Source organism: Prosopis cineraria, unplaced genomic scaffold, assembly GCF_029017545.1.
Source record: "Prosopis cineraria cultivar Desert tree isolate PC_DT_omini unplaced genomic scaffold, ASM2901754v1 PC15, whole genome shotgun sequence".
Lineage (NCBI taxonomy): Eukaryota > Viridiplantae > Streptophyta > Magnoliopsida > Fabales > Fabaceae > Prosopis > Prosopis cineraria.
This window is the reverse complement of record NW_026555346.1, coordinates 2,126,185-2,146,252: the sequence shown is the minus strand read 5'-3', so window position 1 is coordinate 2,146,252 and position 20,068 is coordinate 2,126,185. Positions and strand designations below refer to the sequence as shown.

General features: G+C 33.6%; 1 protein-coding gene and 1 long non-coding RNA gene across 2 annotated transcripts; one reads left to right on the top strand and one right to left on the bottom strand.

Moving 5' to 3' along the window:
• Nucleotides 1-5,090: 5,090 nt before the first annotated feature.
• Nucleotides 5,091-6,298, bottom strand: LOC129294664 (uncharacterized). Its single transcript, XR_008589418.1, has 2 exons — nt 6,086-6,298; nt 5,091-5,848 (listed from the first exon to the last, which is right to left on the bottom strand). It is a non-coding gene; the product is annotated as an uncharacterized LOC129294664 (long non-coding RNA).
• LOC129294663 (bidirectional sugar transporter SWEET3-like) lies at nt 5,178-7,195 on the top strand. Its single transcript, XM_054933119.1, has 6 exons — nt 5,178-5,292; nt 5,383-5,419; nt 5,510-5,732; nt 6,161-6,322; nt 6,590-6,709; nt 6,811-7,195. The coding sequence occupies exons 1-6, from the start codon at nt 5,256-5,258 to the stop codon at nt 7,000-7,002; spliced, it is 771 nt and encodes a 256-aa protein (XP_054789094.1). The 5' UTR covers nt 5,178-5,255; the 3' UTR covers nt 7,003-7,195.
• Nucleotides 7,196-20,068: the final 12,873 nt, after the last annotated feature.

Genomic DNA, 20,068 nt, shown 5'->3' with positions numbered 1-20,068 from the left:
CTTACCCACTATTTTTATTGATGGTTTATTTTCGGATTTAGGTCTTTTCCATACATTTTCTCAATATATTCTCCATCTCAATACGATCCATCTGTTTTTAATTATTTATTTGATTTAATGGTATAAGATTGATAATTATAGTATTAAAATAATTCATTATCATCACTTAAATACTGCTGAAAATAATATCATAATACTTCTTTATAGTAACGATCATTAAATAATATTATATTTATTTTAATATAAATGAATATTATATTTATTTTAATATCATAATCAGCAATCTTATATATTAAATCAAATAAATAATCAAAGGGACAAATGCAATTGCGTATAGAAGAAGGTATTGAGAGAGTACATGGAGAGAATCCAAATCTGTTTATTCTTAATCTTTTCTTAGTTTATTTACTTTTTGTTATGTTGCATTATTTAATTATAACTGGCGTAAAAAAAAATCACTTAAAGAGAAACAAACGTTGAGCCACTAGATCCAACTGCTCATTATGTGTAATTAGCAGCAACAGCAAGCTGATATACATGAGCACATGCACGCGGGCGCGCGCGCGAAATGTATCAAAAGTCTAATCTGATATCAAATAGATAATTTCCGCCTTTCGTTCGTTTTTTGGACTGGATTTATTGGTTAAATTATAATTAAAAAAATATAAACATTAATGTAAGATGGCATGAATTCATGTGTGGACCAAAATAAAATGAAGTCCTGGTGATGGTGAGTGATGAGCTGAGTGGATGTGTATTTTGTTGGGATGGTAGCAACATTGGAATTGAAAAGGACCAGCACGATGGATTTAACGGACACATGTCCATGGAACTTACTCCTATAATCCTATTCATGATATACTTGCAACACTTTTTATTGAAATTAAGAAAAATTTAAAATTTACTAACTTTATTTAAATATTTAATAAATTTTCAACTTTATTTTCAATAAAAGTAAAATGAAATTTTTTTAATAAAATAATTTATAAATAGGATAAAAATATCTTTTATCTCTGTTTATAAATAGAATCTAAAAGTGTATTTAACAACCGAGTTCTGTGCTTCTTGAGTGCAAAACCCAGCTTAATTTATTCATCTCTCATGGCCTCTACCTCCCCATTATTCCTAATCACGAGGCAGTCTAATCACTGTAATAACCTCGCGAGCTCATGGTATTGCCACCGTGAAAATTAGAAAATGGTGATGACTGATGGGGGAGGGACACAGACTAATAATACCGTTATGCCAAAGCCCTCAGCTCCCATTCGTCTGTAGAGGGAACAGAGACGCAACCCTATACGGTATGCGGATTTAATGAACTGTCACGGGGAGGGAAACAAATTAACAGTTGATCAAAGGGTGCGAGATTATATTATAATAACTACGGAAGAAAACGAATTAAAATCTCTTCATAATTTAAGTTTTTTAATGAAAAAATATAACTTTAAACTCTATATTTTATTATATTTTGTTATTAATTTTTATAATTTTTTTATTATTTTAGATTCTTTTATAAATAAAGTATAGAAACTTTTGAGGACATAAAACAATAAAAAATAAAAGTGCAGGATCAAAAATACTGAAAAAAAATGTAGGATTAATCGCAAAACATGAACAAAGTAAAGAACTTAAAATTATATATTTTTTTAATTCAATATTTATCCTCTCATATTTTAATATTGATTTTTTTAAAAAAATATTAATTTGGTATTAACTTTTTTTAGAAGGAGTTGTAATACTCCTTTTGAAATTTTGTTTTTAAATTCTATTAGAAAAACACGAAAAAATAATTTATTGACGGCAGATGATGCTATGATGGGTGCGTGGTTAGTGTTTTGGACATTGGGAGTGACCGTGGTTCACCGGTTTGGACGGATACTCAGGCTGTATGGCAAGGTCACCGGGCATATTAATATGAAAGATACAGAATTCCATGATTCCATACGTGAAAAGCAGGGAATATAAGATTTCCGCATACTGCCTCCAATTTAATTTTGAGCCACTAATAACACCTCTTCAAAATTTGAAAAAAAAAAAAGTGATCAAGTTATTAATTAACTTTATCTTAAGATAAAATAAATTTTTAATTTTATCCCCTACTTAAAAAAAATTAAATTTATATTACATTTTTTCTCATAATTAATGAATTTAGATGGGATAGTATTGCAAAAAAAAAAAATTAATACTCCATCAAATGCCTTATGTTAAGAGCCAAATAATTCTTATAGAGGGCGCTCTATAACAGGATTGGAGAAAGTATTATTATCATAAATGATTGGTTTGAAGAAGAAAAACTGTTACACGCTGTGAAATTCTTTTAAAATTGCAAAACTATACATGCGACCAGTTTATTTTATGTTCTGGAAAAGGATGGTAATTTAGTTTTTTTTTTATTTTCTGCTTTAAATTATTTTCAATTCCCCTCAATCTCGCTCTTTACGGCTCACGATACCATCAGAGTAAAATATTTTGTTTTTATTCTTGCACGTATAAAATATTTTTTTATTATTTATCTCCATTCCCTTTGCTTGTCTATTTTCATTTTCATTTTCATTTAAAAGAAATCTCTCAACTAAACGGGCCCTTACTCAAAGGGCGTCATAGAATTTGGAAGACAAGATCAATAATCCAAATATTAATGTTGAGCTCAGCTCCATCATGGAAATCTTAGTAGACCCTTTGAAGCAGGACTTGATTTAGCTTCGTTGATAAGTTTTGCCAATAATGAAAGGCCTCAGTTTCTTGTGGATGCCAACCATCTTGCCACGTCACACTCCCTGCCCTGCATTCGACTCCTCGACCGAACCTGCCACTGCATGGGAATATATACTAGCCATTTCGTCTAATTTGCCTTTTTCCCCCTTCAATATCAGAAGTATATATTTTAATAATTGATTGATCCCTTGGTTAGTTTCATTTTTTAGGTCAGTGGCTGCTGATTCATCTTAAAAAAATACAATGAATGGGTTTCGATGAGAGGTCAGCTTCGTCATGGGGCCAACATTAGATGATCTTAATTTATTCCAAACAAGTTTTTTTCCCCTTTGGGGGGAGACTTTGGCTTCTGAAAATTGAGAAAAAACAATATTCCAAGGAAAGAATCAGCCAAATTATGCTAGTTCATGAAACGAGATGGCATCTTCTTCTATTGATCTGGGTTTCATTCCTCTGTGAATGTGAGATTATTGTAGGGTAGGCGGCCCCAAGATCGCGATAGTCATCAGGAACAGATTTAATTTAAATTTGGATTAAATTTTAAGGTAACTCCAACGAATGCACACACGTATGCATGAAAAGAGGAAAAAACTATGCCTTGTATAATAAATATGAATGATGGAACCTGTTTTAAAATAATTTCCGTTCCACATATGCTTAGGCTGGTTGTTGTGAGGTAGAGATTAATTACAGGAAATTTGGAAAGATTTCCATCAGAGGAAAGGACTGGAGGAGCTTAATGGAAAACTTGAGTAACATGGACAATCAAAAATGAACAAGCATATTCGAGCAATGCTCCAATGCAATTCATTGGAGAAAAGGACAAATGGCAAAAAAAAAGAAGAAGAAGATTTTGTCGCATATAATATTATTCCCACTCTCCAACTAGTATTTCGATCATCTTTGTAGTCTCGTGGCCGTCCCGTGTGCTGTAAAATTGAAAATTCAACGCGATGAATCTGGAGATAACAGGAGGGGAAAAACTAGCCATAATTTGATATATCGAAAGGAAATGCGTTATCAAGGAGATGATATGATAAGAATAATGGAATTAATTCTTTAATTCTTAATAGCTAGCTAGCCAGGCTTGACGGTGACGGGTCGTGCTCGCAGAAGTTATTCGGAAAATACCTGCAATTCTTTGCGTTGCAGCCTCATGCATGTACTAATTAAGGCAGTGCCCTAGCTTGTACGTCAACATCGGGGAGGATTATGCGCTCGGGACATGAAACACAAACCAGAAATGCATCTTATTTATACATAGAGCGTCCTAGCGTTTAATTTCTTTCAACTCGAGAACATATTCTATCTGCTTATAAGGATCACTCTACAAGGTACTGTGCTCGTTGGTGATCCATCCATAGAGCACACCGAATTTGTATATGTGCATGCATTATATTTATATGCGTGTGTAAAAAACCTGCTTGAAAGCAGAACAAAAGCAGTCTTCACTCTTGTTAATCAGTGGGTGAGTATACTGCATCAATCAGCGAAGCCTGCAATCTGGACTCTTCGATCATTCAATTCAAATAGTCACAATGTTAACAATATAACAATAACTAGTAAGTGTTGTTGCAGATTAATTTGACCCTCTAGGCTCCATCCAGCTGCATCCGAAACGAACGGAGATGATATGATTTTGGATGAACCAGATTACAACTCGAGTCATTATTATATAAGATTCCATATGTCCCGCCTACTTGAACAGCATCAGCCACGCAGAACCAAACATGTAAGAAGCATCAGAAACCTCTTGCTGGGTTCTAGGATGAGGCTATTGAAGTTCCAGTCTGTCAAAGGCAATTAGCAACTCAGTTCAAACAACTTATTGACAGGCCACCCAATAAGAATAAGATCTCAGATCTCAGTAAAGATTTCCACGCCTGGTTCAAGACTTACCATTTATAATAATTACATGATGCATCAATGATAATTCAATTCCTTCTGTTCTGGTAACTGAAGGAATAAAAATCCAGATGTTCATTTTTCAAATTAAATGCCAGCCACAAATCCCGTTGCCGTCAGATGAATTTTATTCCACGTAACAGGGGAAAAATTCTTCTCCAAACGTTCATAGAATTGTTGGTGATGGAGTATATGATAAAAAATTCCATATTCTTCTCTGCTCATAGGACGACTTAATTTCTCCCTGATATGTGATCTGATTAGAATCTTCTTTTTTCGTTCAATGTTCATATTGGGATTGGTTCAGCTACGAGATGGAACCTAGGCAATTAGTCGGGGACACAAACTTTTTGCTGTCACACCCCGAGAACATGCTTGAATGAAAATTTTTACCCTCCACCCAAAATTGTCATTTATCTGAGATTATTTTTATCTCTATGTGGTACCAAAACTAGCCTTAAGCCAAAGACTTGTCTAATAAATTCCCATATCTCTAGAAAATGGAAGCCACATCATCGAGAGCAGGGCTGTTTGCTGAACAGTACCCCCGAGTTGCTATATATAGCACCTCATGGCTCTCCTTGGAGATGCACATTATTCGCCTCATCTTTACTAGAGACTGAAGAGAACTAAAGATGGCACAGACCCTTCGCATGGCCGTCGCCATTCTTGGTATTTGGTTGTTCATTCCTTCATTCCTTAGCATTACTGATAAATGTGACTTCTTAACAAGAAAGTGAACCGTCTGGGTTCTTCTTGCAGGGAATGCTGCCTCAATTTCCCTTTACGCTGCTCCCACGTATGCTATGCTATTTTACTCTCATCTGTCATCTTCCTGTCTTTGAAGAATGTGAAACCTTGACTGTTCCTTTACGATTTCTTTCTTCAGGGTCACTTTTGGGAGGGTCATAAGGAAGAAAAGCACAGAGGAGTTCCCATGCATCCCCTACATCATCGGGCTGTTGAACTGTCTCCTCTTTACTTGGTATGGACTGCCTGTTGTGAGCTGCAAATGGGAAAATTTCCCTCTGGTTACCGTTAATGGCGTCGGGATCGCCCTTGAGCTATCTTATGTTCTCATCTACTTCTGGTATGCTACGGCCAAAGGAAAGGCAAGTTCTAACTTCCATACAAACTTCTTCCTTCATTCTTAACCCAAACAAGAAACACTACAGCAAAAGGAACATGCCCAAAAGCCATCCCATTTTCTTTTACTCTATTCTGTAAGCTACAAAAGAAAGATGATACATAAGAAAGTTTTCATCAGCCCCCCTAAATAACTGTTTTTAGGGGATTGATGTTCTTTTTATGAGATCGTTTCCTGCGGGAAGAAGATAATATGGGAGTGACTTTCCGAATATAAATTTATGATCAAGATTATTTGCGCGCGAGGCATCATTTACGAGTGTCCTGCATCAAGGACTGCAGAAACAAAAGTTGGCAGCCAGCAAGATAGCATCTTTACCTTGCGCACATGCTTGGGCATGCTAAGTACAGGTGGAGAAAAGATATGGTTACTGAAGGTGATTTTCCATTACAGGTGCAGGTAGCCATGACAGCTATACCAGTGTTGCTAGTGTTCTGCATCACTGCTATTATCTCAGCTTTTGCCTTCCACGACCATCGTCATCGAAAGCTACTCGTGGGCAGCATAGGTCTTGTGGTCTCTATAGCAATGTACGGCTCTCCTTTGGTTGTGATGGTGAGTCATCTTTTGTCTTCCACCCAAAATTGTCCTCCTAATTACATCCAAGCAGAAACAGGGAGAAGCAAACAAAACCAAAACAGGGGAACATAGGAGTTCAATTATTATAATCTGTTTCGCATTTATTGAAAAAGCAAAATAGAGACTGAAAATGAAAACAAAAGGAGGAGCGTCTTTGCAAGGCCACTCCACTACTACTTTGTCTTTTTTGTCTCTCCGCCCTGCTCAGCCTTTCATAACATGATTAAATTTACTCTACTGCAGAAGAAAGTTATAAAGACCAAGAGCGTGGAGTTCATGCCCCTTCCCTTATCGCTGTGCTCATTCCTAGCCAGCTCGCTCTGGATGACCTACGGACTTCTCATCAGGGACATTTTTGTTGCGGTTTGTATTTTACCTTCTGAGTTGAGAATTGTTGATATTAAAGCCGAGAACAAGACAAGTTTGAATTAACCTGTGTGTCTGGAACTTGATCTTTTTGACAGGGACCGAGCGTGATTGGGCTTCCACTAGGCATCCTCCAGCTGGTGCTGCATTGCAAATACTGGAAAGGAAGAGTGATGGAGGAACCAATGAAGGAGGATGTAGAGAAGGGGAGCCTTGAAAAAGAAGGATTGGAAGTGGAAATGGGGGACACAGAAAAGAAGGGCTCGGAGAAGAATGTGACAAAATCGTAGGATGTGTAACCGGTGACCGGTAGCAGTTCCAGCGGGATAGGGTCCAGGGTTTCAGAAAGTTCCGCTCATATTCCGGCCTTTTTTATATGTATATTTCTGTCTCTTCTAGTCTCTAGTGCTGCCATGTATTCTTCTCATTAACCTTAGTCGTAGTTTCTTCTACCTCTAATATATGCTCTTCTGTTCTGAACAACTTTATTTGTGAAGCACTCCGGGATCCTTGATATTTCTGCGTGTTGCATTCATAGTAGATCCCAGTGTATACAGTCATAATAACAACGGTAACATTTGAACGTGAAAAAAGGAGACCAAAAATAATATTGCTTACCAATGTGAAATTTGGGAGAGAGCATTTAAGAGGTGGAAGGGGCTGCTACTTGGGGAGGGTGCAGTCAGCGCATAAAAAAGTAAAGAAATAGTGAAGAGTTGTGAGATGAAAGAGAAGTGGCAGCTTTCGTGTCCTTCTGTTGGGCCCTGGCAAATGGGCACGGTTCTGGAGGGCGGAAGTTTGGATTCTGCCGTGCGTGGGTGTGTGGAGCTGGTTGGCAGGAAGGATAAAACTTGAACCGTCATGGGTTTCTTTGCAACGAATATTTTTTGGAGAATAATTCCTCCGCTTGCTCGTTGCATTATTTACAAAAGGACCAAATTCCAAACCAAAAAAGAGAAAAAAGAGAGAAAAAAAAAAAACCTCCTTCAGTTGGAAATAGTAATGTATAAAAACTTGCCTCTTTGTTTTTCAAAATTAGCCTGTCTTGACCCGTAGCTAGAGTCTTAAAACTATTATATTTATGCAATACATAGCCATTAACTTCGGCCCCTGGCCCTGTTACTGGTTGTTTATGGAGGCTGAAAACAAATACTAAATTGACCAACAAAATTTCCAACTTGTCATCTAGAGTTACAAAAATTCACTTTTTGTGTCACTTTATTCAGCCGGGCTCGTTTGTGGTCGCAGGGCTTTTCACGAGTCTAAGGTGAATTAAATTAGCAATAAATTAAAAATATTATGATTTTTTATGATTACAGGGTTGCTGACCATAGTAACCCTGACCTATTTTGTGAATAGCATTTAAATTTTAAATTTTTAAAATATATAAAAAAAATTAATTTTTAAATTTTGAACATATAAAACCTCACCTTTAAATTAAAGAAAATGGATGTTAATTTTATAATTATAAAGCTCGGTCACATGCTAATGTGACGTTTATTTTAACCTTTGAAAATAATGATTGTTTTCTCTAACTTAATAGTAGAATTTTTTGCCCTCAAAATTTAAAAATTAAGAAGAATTTTTACACATTTCATAAATTCATAATCCAAAATGCTATTCACATGATAATTTATGATTATATATGTTCATCAACCCATTTTTATATGATATACTCCCTTTATGCTAAAATATAGAGTATTGGTAATTGATTTATGGTTCTCAAAAAATATTAGTTAAAACTTTAATTTCTTAAAAAATGTATATCTTTTCAATTTTACTTTCATTAAATACCCTATATAAGTACTTTGATAATAACAATTAAAATTCAAGTACATTATTTTTGTCAAAAATAATAATAAATAAAGTGAGAATATAGTTGAAAAAATGATTATAAAAGTTATCTAACACTTTATATTTTGGACCAAGTAAATATTTTAAAAAATATATTATATTGTGATGTGAAGATAGTATTTATATTGGCATACTGATGATTTATTAACATTAAAAACTATTATTTATAACTCTAAAGACAGTGTATTTTGTAATAACTTGACCCATTTTAACTTTCTGGGGGGTGCTATTAGACATGAAAAAAGAACTATGATGTGCTCAAATTTTAGGATTTTAACTTTAACAAAATAGTACTATTTGCCACAAGTCTTAAGATTCAAAGTACTTCCTTTGACTCTATTTATAATTTGGTAAAAATAAGAGAATCTATTTATAAAATAAAAAGAATTTTTTTTAATCTTATTTACAAATCACATTATTAAATTTTATCATAGTTTTTTTCTTACCCTCCGTTAGAACGTTGATAAAAGAAAATATGTTATTAAAAATATAAATATATGATAGAACTAAAGTTAAGAAGTTATTAAATTTTTAAATCGGACTAATGAGTTCTAAAAATTTTCCTGATTTTAATAAGATACATTGGGAGTAATTTGTAAATAAGATAATATGAGTATTTACTTATTTCCACCGAGCCATAATTCCAATTTCCAGGTCTCTTTATCATTGCTTGCAGCTTCATCTTAGTCCTTGGTCCTTTTGGTAATATCCACTAAATCGAAACTTAATTTAAAAGCTATATTCTGACCCGGATGTTCCAGGATGCCCCTAAATCCTAATAACAAAAATTACTTCAACACATAACACGGATCTTTAAATTATCATGGCTCGTATACATTGAAACGTGACCGCTCCTCCTTTTATTTTGCTTGCTCCTTTTCTGTTTTTTTTTTTTTGTTTACCTTTGAAATATTTCACGCGGTTTACATTTTATATAGATTCTATAAGTATTATTAATGACGGGATAAACTTAATTTGCAAAAAAAAAAAACAAGAAGAAGAAAATTATATGCCCCTTATCTCGAAATAAGGCTGCCTTCCAATTAGGCCTCTCTGTCAGTGTGAGCACACTCAATAAGGAAGTTCATAATGTCATCACATGTAGGCATGGCCATCACTTTATTTTACATGCGACGCGACCACTATAATGTGTGAGAGCATTTTAAAAGGTGTTTTACAGAAGCACAACGGGGATTGGCTCCATCCAAAGAGAAATCATAAAAAAGATCTGTTATTCCACTTTAGGAATGATAAGTATTGGCAACAACAGCGAGGATGATGAGATCAGTGAGTGCACAATTAAAGATGGAAAATCTTGCCCCCTCCCTGATCCTCTTATCAGATATGCCTCCCATAATATTGACTCTATTCTTTATGCACGAGTCTCGAATTTCAGCAACACAACAAGAGGTTGGAATTTTGATCTTATGAAATGCTACCTCCATTCCTAAGATCATTAGATAGATTGCACTTTTTCATTCTCCTGACTAACAAGGTGATGAAGACGCTCTTATATAAAGAGCTTCCTCTGATGGTAACTTCTCAATCAAATATGCCTATAAAGCTTTAGAGATTCAAAAAGATCAAAATCGCTCTAATATTGAGTCCAAGATTTGAAAATGGCCCACCTGTGAGAAAATTAAATACTTCCTTTAGAAGGCTGCTTGGGACCATCTACAAACCAACTATACATGTACTAACGTGGATACTCTGTAACATTCAAAAAATGTTAACCTTGATTTATTAACTTAATTAGGGTAGTTAGTGAGTTAATGAGGTGTGTGGTTAAAGGGGCTGAACTTGGCATAATTGATGTGATTTCAACCCTAAAAATAGGTCCGGATTGATGGCAGGCCACCTGGGCAAGGAAAGAGGACGAAAAAATGAAGAGTTGTGTTCTGTGCCACAAACGGCGGCACATGGTTGGTTGCCGCAGCACACGGACACAATTTGAACGTAACCGGCTCTTCTGTGCCATGCGCCGCGGTGGAGGGTATCATGCACCGCGACACACAACCAAAAATCTAATAAATCAGCTTGTGAGCTACACGAAAACATAAGAGAGAAAGAGGAGGAAAATGAAGAGCTTGGTTTTAGCTCTGCTAGGGCACGACTTTTGGTCCCATTGTTGATAGATTGGAGCTCCCAAACACTCAAGTAAGATCATGGTGCTTTCTCCTTCCTTTCTCTCCCTCATTTATGATTATTCATGATAGGATTTGAATTGGGAGATGGATTTTCAGTCTATAGGAGTATGAGTCCGATTCTATTGGTTAAAATGAGATTAATGGGAGCGATTTAATATATTGGAACACCGCATTGATGATTTTAAAAGTGGTTGGTCCATAGGAGCATTTAATGTCTAAAAATTGGTATTTATGAGGTAGTTGAGAGTTTAATGTGCATTAATGATGGTTTAAGGTGCTATTAATGACAATGTGCATTTATGAAATCTAATGAGCCCATTGGGTATGGATGGATAGTGGTTATAAGTTGGTAAAATAGTGTATGAAGAGTTTTATGTTGATAGAGCTTAAATAGCTAGATGATGATGATATTCTTATAATTTGATTGTAGAGAGGTTCGTCTTGGCACCTTTCGAGCTTGTTAAATCTTTGGAAAGTTGATATAGTGAGGGGTAAACTTTTGACCTCTCAAAAGTTTGAAATAACAGGGAAAAACTTAATTTTTATAGTTGAATGTTAATTGTTTATGAAATGTAATTTATGAGTTAAATTGATGATGCATATTAGCAAATACTTAATTTGTGAAATGGTTTTAGAGAAGAGAAAACTTTGATTTTACCACCCTTTATGTTTTGTGAAATTATTTGTGATTTATTATTATGGGTGGAGAATTGTGATGAATTAAGTGTTAAATTGTGAAGTATTTGTGTCATTTGAGTGTAAGTGTTGAGGAAAGATTGTTAAATGCATATTATATGTGAAATGTACATAGCACGATTATTGGCGGAAGTTCGCCTAGGGAGAAGAGTAAATTGGTTGAAATTCATATGGTATTGGTAGTGACTGTTGGAATCGGAAACTAGCCTTAGTATCAACCATTGGAATTGGGAGGTAACCCTTGTCCCATGATTGTTTCGGGACTGTCCCACTTGTTCTATGAGAGACTCGAACCTAACTAATCTTCACCGGTTCGTGAAGAAGCTAGATCAGGTGTACGACACCCTATGGTTATTAGTATTGGGGGAAATCAAATTACATAAGTGAGTGAGTTAACCCTAGCCCGATAGCTCCTCACAAGTGAAAGGCTGGGTTAATCCGTGAAGGACGTAGTCTCGTGATAGCCACTAGTTTTGTGTTAGAGGTAACAGCAGGATATAAGGTTAGCATATAATCGTGCATATAAGTCCAGCCATATGGTTGTTAGTTTTGTGATCCGGCGCGTGTTAAGGGCACATGGTTGTTATTTTTGCAACTCTAAGTTATGTTTTTAAAAACAACATGATATAGTATTTTGTGGCAAGTCTGGTCACGTAGTTGTTAGTTTTGTGAACCGTGGTTCAATACTATGTGATATATGTATTATGTGCATATTTGCATCTATTTATAATTAATATGTAACTGTAAAGGTTAAGTAAAACTTGTCATTGAGTGGTTATACTCATCCCTTAATTCTCAATATTTTTATGGACTAGCTCATCGGAACTAAGTCAGAGAAAACATACTTAGACTTAGGATTTGTGAAGTAAATCTTCTTTATGCTTCTCTTTAGTTGTTTTCATGTGTATTTGTTAATGTAATTGTCAACTAGAATTAATTGTTATGATTGGCGTACTACTTGCATGATTTTGTGTTTAACTAGTGTATTTTATGCCTTGAATTAGTGAGTTTTTGTTGTAAACTCGAGGATAGAGCCAAAATACTCATGCAAATATAAACGTATGTATTTTTGAGAAATATGAATAAAATGGTTGATTTTATGCAACTTTTCCTCCTCCTTTATGTTTTGTGAAAATTGAGGTTGAGTTGTGTTTTTGGAAAATAAGTGTATTTTATTGCGTGTAGTGTGTTGCACGAGTTTGCAAGAATTTATTGAGTGTGGTCGGAGGGTTGGTGTAGGCTATTGGCACATATGGTTGAGTTGGGACACCCTATTTGAGAAATTTTGTGAAAATATGTCAAAAATAGATTTTAGTGTTCAACTTTTGATAAAAATGAATTTGAGTGTGAAACTGGTGCCATTAGCTAGAGCTAGGAGAAAGCTCCGTGTAGACATTAAAACCACCTCAATCAGACGTCGAACAAAGATTTAAGACGTGTCGAAAGTTCGCTCCCTGTGCTGTCAAATGACAGCCTTGATTTGTCAAATTTCGTGCAATGCGCTACATGGCACAGAGGAAACACACCACGACACACATGTCAAATTCTGTGTAAAAATCTGTTTTGAGTTATAAAACTCATTATTTGGGTCCCATTGTCTTCCAAGCTTTTGCTTTGTCTTCAAAACTCTGATTTGGAGTTCTTAAATCTGTGTATGAGATTTGAAATGATAAATTGGGATTCCTTTGAATTAATTTTGAAAAATTCTTCTTTTAAAAACCTCATATTATAATGTATTAGAGTTAATTGTGGTTTAACCTCAGGGAGGTTACATACTCCTTAGCTGCGTATATGCTCCCTTGGTACTGACTCCTCTATTCACATTTTGCGAGATTGCAAGGAAGCCCAAGAGTTATAGAGAAATGTAGTAAACCCTGCAAAACTTAATACCTTTTTCTCTTGTGATGTGCAGGATTGGATAAGCTGGAACACTAAGAATGATGCAGGCAATTGGATTATAAGAAGAATCTCCTGGCAAAGACTCTTTACCCAAACATGTTGGAATGTATGGAAAGCCAGATACTGGAAGATTTAATTTGAAGATGACTTTCTTGAAAATTACATTGCTTTCTCCAACACACCGTAGCTAATAAATGACCTAAAGTTACAATTCAAGATCAACCTTTTGAGCAAGAATACAACAGATATGAAGCTAAATAGAATCCTCCAAAATCTGGTTGGGTTAAACTCGATGTCGATGGCTTTGTTATAAATAATGGTGCTGCTACTTGTGGTGGTATTATCAGAGACGACAAAAGAAATTGAATTAAGGGGCTCTTTAAAAATCTTGGTTATTACCCAAGCACAACAGTCGAGCTCTTGGAATTTTTAGAAAGACTCAATCTTTGTTGGAATGAGAATCTTCTTAAAATCAATATCTGCACAAACTCATTGAAAGCCTTATCGCTAATTAACAATAGCTACTGTGACACCCATCTATGATTATTAAGAACACCAGAGAACTTATCATGAGAAATTGTGAGATTACCTTTGATCATGTCTACAGGAAAGCTAACAAATATGCTGATTTTCTAACCCACAAAACATCTTACAGAGATTTTGATGTTTTTATTTTTGACAACCAATCTCCGGATTGTATAAGCCTCATGACTTTAGACATGACTAGATCTTAGTCCCTTTTGTGCAGTTTTTCTATGGCCTTGTATTCAAAAAAAAAAAAGAATGGAAAAGCAAGGACAAGACGAGAATGGAAGAAACAAATAGTCACTCGAGTGCATTTCAGAATATAAACATTTTTTCTTAGTTAATCTTGATTTAAAATATAAACAACTTAATATGTGCAAAAAGAAAATTTTTATTTTATATTTATTAACTTTTATATTAATGTAAATATCTCTCTCACTCATTATAAAATATATTGATAATTGGGATTAGAGGTAGAAATAAAAAATAATATATATTTTTATAGGAGTTAAGATTTTGTGTGTATGTAAATTTTTTTAAAAAATTGTTTATATCTTGGATCAAAGGGAGTAGGTCCCATATGAAAATTTTGATTATTAACAATAAAAATTGTTTATATTTTGGACCAGAGGAAGCAGGTCCCATATGAGAAATTTGATTATTAACAATAAAAATTGTTTATATTTTGAACCAGAGGGAGCAGCTCCCATATGAGAAATTTGATTATCAACAAGTCTCATGCGCACGTCATCACGTAATACTCCATATTCATTCGTTTTTATAAAACCCTGTTAAGTATTCTTAACATTGGAAAAGGTATTTGAAATTAGTTAAATGCTTAAAAGTCTGTCAATTTCTCAGCTCTACCCCTCTAGTAGCATACGTCTTTATTTATTTATTTCGGTAAGAGAGTAGTATAGCTCTTTATACACCGGAGAAAAGATGGTGGAAATGTCATTATAAAGAGACCAGGGGCATTTTTTTGATGCCATTTACGAATATTTCACTGAGTTTAAATTTGTAAAAGGTTTCGCATCAAGGACTAACGAGTAATAATATAGCATTATAAATAAGAGGAATATGTTGTTAAGGGGAGGAATAATTAATAATTAACTAAACCAATCGTGTTAATGTTTAATAATTAACTACTTTATTTATGACATTGTAATTTTTTTTAGGGAGAATCACATTCAATAGCCTCCCAAAAGAATTATTCACAAACAATTATCACTATGAAATTATATGTTGTTAAAATGATAAGGGAGACTCCCCCCCCCCCAAATAATGACTTGTTGATGGCCTTTGTGTATAAATAAATTTATTAGAAGGTCCTTGAATGCTATTTTCCTTTTTTTTTTTTGAAAAGGAGATTAGGTTTTCATTACTATCTGAATAATAACATTCAAAGGAGGCTTGTGTAACACACCAAATTTTTTTTTTAAATAATTTAACTCAACCATAGTTGGGTTACAGCCACCCAACACATTTTTATATCAATAATTTCGATATAAAATATTTTATAATTGGCTTCAACTCACACACTATAACATTTCAGATAAATTTTTACCTCCCACATGCCATTAGGCTAAATCACATTTGTCCATCCTTATACTCCCAACAAGTAAACTAAATCACATTTGTCCATCCTTATACTCCCAACAAGTAAAATAAGCAATTTAATCAATTTTCAAACACAAGCCATTATTTTGACCTTATAATCATGCCATTTTAACCAATCCAAAGTAAACCAAATATTAAAATTACAGTCATCCAAATTGTACCAAAAATAGAAATAGTTTGAAAGGCATGATTACATTTATATATTCATATAATTGACATAAACATAAAAAAGTCCTAATATTGGCAATATAAACACATTATAAAATCATAAATTAAATACCACAAAAGAGACAGTGATCTATACCACTAAGCCTCTGGGACTCCTCTACGTGTCACTCGTGGCCTTCTCCTGAAATTGTTAACCACATAATGAGACTCAAAAGTCCAGTAACCAAAGCCAATTTATGATAGTGTATACAAACAGTTAAGTGTGTGCTTACTAAGTGAGAATTAAAAATATATAATTCCAACAAATATAAGAAATATTATAATAACACAAACAACCATCCTTATATCCCTCCATTAACCTCGAGCCGTAGCCCTCACTCGGTGCTAAATTACCCGGCCAAAGGTAGATTAGCCCGAGCCCTTACAAGCCACCTATTGAGCTACAATAGGGGCATACCACGTGGCACATAAATACAACAATAATAGCAAGTCTCCCAACACCTCCCACAATAATCAACAAATTCATAATAATATTGCACAATTATACAATAGTACAAAATTCATAATTTTCTCAATAATCAACCCAATTAACAAGAAGTAACACTAATCATAAATTAAAAGCATGGTTACCTTGTGGCTTTTTCAATAAATTATTCCTTAAAATTTCTCTCTCTCCACAATCTTCACCAGTAATACAATCTACAAATAACATATTATTTATAAATATTAGTTTCAATTTTTGAAACTAATAAATAATTCTAATAATAGAATTAAAAATATAACATAATTCCTATCTCAATCTTAATACAAATCTATAGTTAATACTATTAAGTAAAATTTTTAACTCCTCTTTTAATTATCAATAAACATTAATAATCTAAAAAATCAAATTTAAACTAATTTCTATTATCAAATTTTTTTTTTATTTCTTAGATAAATTCGTACCTAAAATATTCAAAAATTAAAAATTGAGTCTCTAGCTTAGAATCATAATCCTATAAACCATAATATTCATTTCTCATCCAAATAATCATCTAAACCTCAATAAATCAACATATATTTTTCAGATCTAGTTTAGAATTTGATCCATAAGCCACAGATTTAAAGATCATCAATAAATTTATACTCTAGAACATTTATTATACTACTGACACCTCAAAAATCATATTTATTCAACATAAATTCATCCCTCTTCCTTTTCCAGATCTTAAATTTTCTACCACTACACTCAGAAACTAAATAAGAAGGATGAATAAGAAAAATTTTTAGAATACTTACTTAGTCTTGAAAAGCTTAAAATCACACCCTAAATATCCTATTACAAACTCTTACCTTAAAAATTTAGATATTTCGCACCGGCAACTCGCGTCTCTCCGCCTCAGCTCGCGCGCAAGAATGAATGAAGAAAATGGAAGGAAGGTGAGTTTTTAATAAAAATTTAGTGGGTCCCACACATTTTTTTTTATTATTATTTCTTCTTCTCTCTCTTACTGGTCATTTATTCAATAGCAACATTTGTACAGGCAACCATAATCGGGTAATAACATATGTACCAGTGTTAGCAACACTCGTCACTAACAAACACCAATTCGTTTATGAACAATTTAAAAACACTAATAAGACAAGTAATAACTGTATAAGTGTTGGTATCAAGTAAATAAGCAACTATTTGTGATGTTCTATTTTATTTTCAGCCTAGTCTCTGGGTGTGCGGTGTTATTTCATAATTATGTTAGAATATTTTAAGATAAAGAGATATCATGTTCTTATAAATTAAGGTGTTATGTCTTTATAAATTAAGGATTTTTTTATAAAAGGTCACATAGAGAGTTATAATTAACAAGATTGTGTTTTCTAGATTTTAAAGACAAGTTTGGAGGGTTATAAAACTAAAATAATATATTTTAAGAAAACTCTATGTATTAAAAGAATATTTCATTTCATGAAAAGTTATTATAAATAACTATTGCTTAATATTAATTATTTAACTGTGCAAGTTTATGAACCAACATAGGGATACTCATAAATTAAGATAAGATTATTCAAAACCAATATTGATTTTAACTTTTAAAGATAGTTTTATTACTTAAAGGGTGCCATTTCAATGCATCATTTCAGCATTCATAAACATCATTCACCATCACTCATTTTAAACATTTAAAGATATATATCTATTAAAATTTATTGTCTTTATTCTTTGAATGCACTAGAGATGAAGTCTCTGTAAAAAAAATTATTGTTGTCCTAGCTTTACTTTTGACAGTACAAATTATATTCCAAAGTTTTCACTATATCTTGAAGAAAATTCACCTCCAACCCAACATGCATTCGAAGATTGAAATAAGTGAGTGTGAATTAAGCTTGAAGAAAAATGTTGCCCACATCTGGAAGAAAACATGTACAGCTTTCTTTTTCATCTCTTTTATTTTGTTCTTCAAGGAGTCATCCTCGCCAACAAATTATAGGGTCATTCTTTGCTACTGAAAAGCTGTAAGGGTTCTTAGGTGATATTTCTAAATATATATATATATATATATATATTTCACGGATAAAACAAATAGAGTAGTAAAATGAATAATTTGCTGAAGAAAAAAATGCTTACTCGACATGGGAGGTAAATATGAAATTTGAAACTGAGCACCGATTAATAAAATGAACGTTGATTCGAAAGGATGGGTGCAGCAAGATCATGGAATGAAGGCTCCAGCGAAGGACAGAAGTGCAGGAAAAGACGTGGGAATTGGAGAATGGGCGGGGCGACAAGAGAGTATGATGATGTGGCGGCTTCCTAAGGGCACGCTTTCCTAGACTCTCTACATCCTCCCCTCCCCTCCCCAACTCAACTCAACTCAACTCAACTCAACTACCTATTAACCTTTTTGCTTTCACTCCTCAGACCCCACATGGGATTCCTTGCGTGTGTTCCTCTTCCACGTTGCGTTTCTCGTGCTCTGTGAATCACCAGTCACTTCACCCCAATCGTACCGCCACACCTGCACTTTCTCTCACCCTGTCTCCATTAATCTCGCCTTCTCCAATCCAATCCTTGATTTGATTAATTAAAAGCCCCGTCAACTTTCCACGCCTCGATTAACATTGTCAACTAACGGGCGGATCTGCCTTTGGCCCTTCATCAAAAACCCTTCCTGGACATTCGCTCCGGCGCTTTCAGATTATGCGGTCCTAAAGCCCCCCCCCCCTCCTTCCATCAATTTCCACGCATCCTTATGTGTCGAGAAAAACAAATTCCAGTGCATCTTCCTCAAGGCACGTTCCGCGATTAAAACCTCGGCTTTTCCTGGCCCGGCCCAGGCCCGTTCGTTTAAATGGCAAGGTCGCTTCTCATTTGAGAAAAACAATGAAATTCGATATTTCTATTCCTCCGCTGACTGGCAGTGAAACTCTATTTCCATAGCTGGCTGATTAAGGTCCGTTTATTCAAATTTATTTTATTAAAAAAATTACTGTTTAAAAAATATTTTATAATTTTTAATAATATTTATTTAAACTTTTAAAAATAATCAAAATCTAAAAAATATATATATTTAATTATTTTAAAAAATTATACTGAGAAGCTTCTTTTTCAATCCAATTGGATCCATTCATTAATTGAGCCATTTACTTGATTCCCAACATTTTGGGAACACCTCTGACGGGAGGACAAATAATAAGCTTTGCAAGAATTTATTGTTTTAACATCTTTCATGTATGATTTATGAATTTATTTGATTTAGAAGGAAAAAACTTACATCAGCATCTCAATTTCATTTCACACTCCATCTTTGAGGAATATTTATTTGTTTAAAAAAAATGCCTTGAGAAAGGGCAAGTGTATAAAAACTTTCAACAAGATCGTGCATTTTCAACTCTCTCAAGATGGAATTTATCTCAAACACATCTGACGTGGTTCCTTGCTTTGACGGAATACAAATATCTAAATTTTTCTATTTTTAGATACTGTTTTAGACCTATTATTGATACTAGGTAGCAGCCAAAATTTTTTATTTATTTTTCATGATATTGTACATGGATCAAATATATCATGGTAAATTCTTTGAAAAAAATCGTGTCTTTCACAAATGAAATCTGATAAGTGAGATTTTGAATTAGTGTTTACACAATCTTCTCCTGTTTGAAGAAGTTATTCATCAAAATAATTGAAATATGAAAGTTACTACTTAAAAAAAGAGAGAGATACGCGAAAATAACATAAAATTTTTAAATAATTAAATAATAAATTATAAAAAAAAAAAAATATATTTATAAAGTTTAAAAATAAATAATTAATAATTAATTTTTTACTACTGCAAACCAAGCATAAAACAATGTATGTTTTTTTATAAAATCCTTACAAAGTAAATTTTTTTTATGGAGTTTTTAAATTATATAAAAATCGCTTATTTTTGTTAACTCTTAAGTAAACAGGCCCTAAATATATTTTTGTTCA

Excerpts from the sequence above, each read along its gene's own strand:
- LOC129294663 (XM_054933119.1), top strand. The coding sequence starts at position 5,256 with ATGGCACAGACCCTTCGCATGGCCGTCGCCATTCTTG. Across the intron at positions 5,733-6,160 it reads ATGCTACGGCCAAAGGAAAG|GTGCAGGTAGCCATGACAGC; the intron begins GCAAGTTCTAAC and ends TTTCCATTACAG. Across the intron at positions 6,323-6,589 it reads GCTCTCCTTTGGTTGTGATG|AAGAAAGTTATAAAGACCAA; the intron begins GTGAGTCATCTT and ends ACTCTACTGCAG.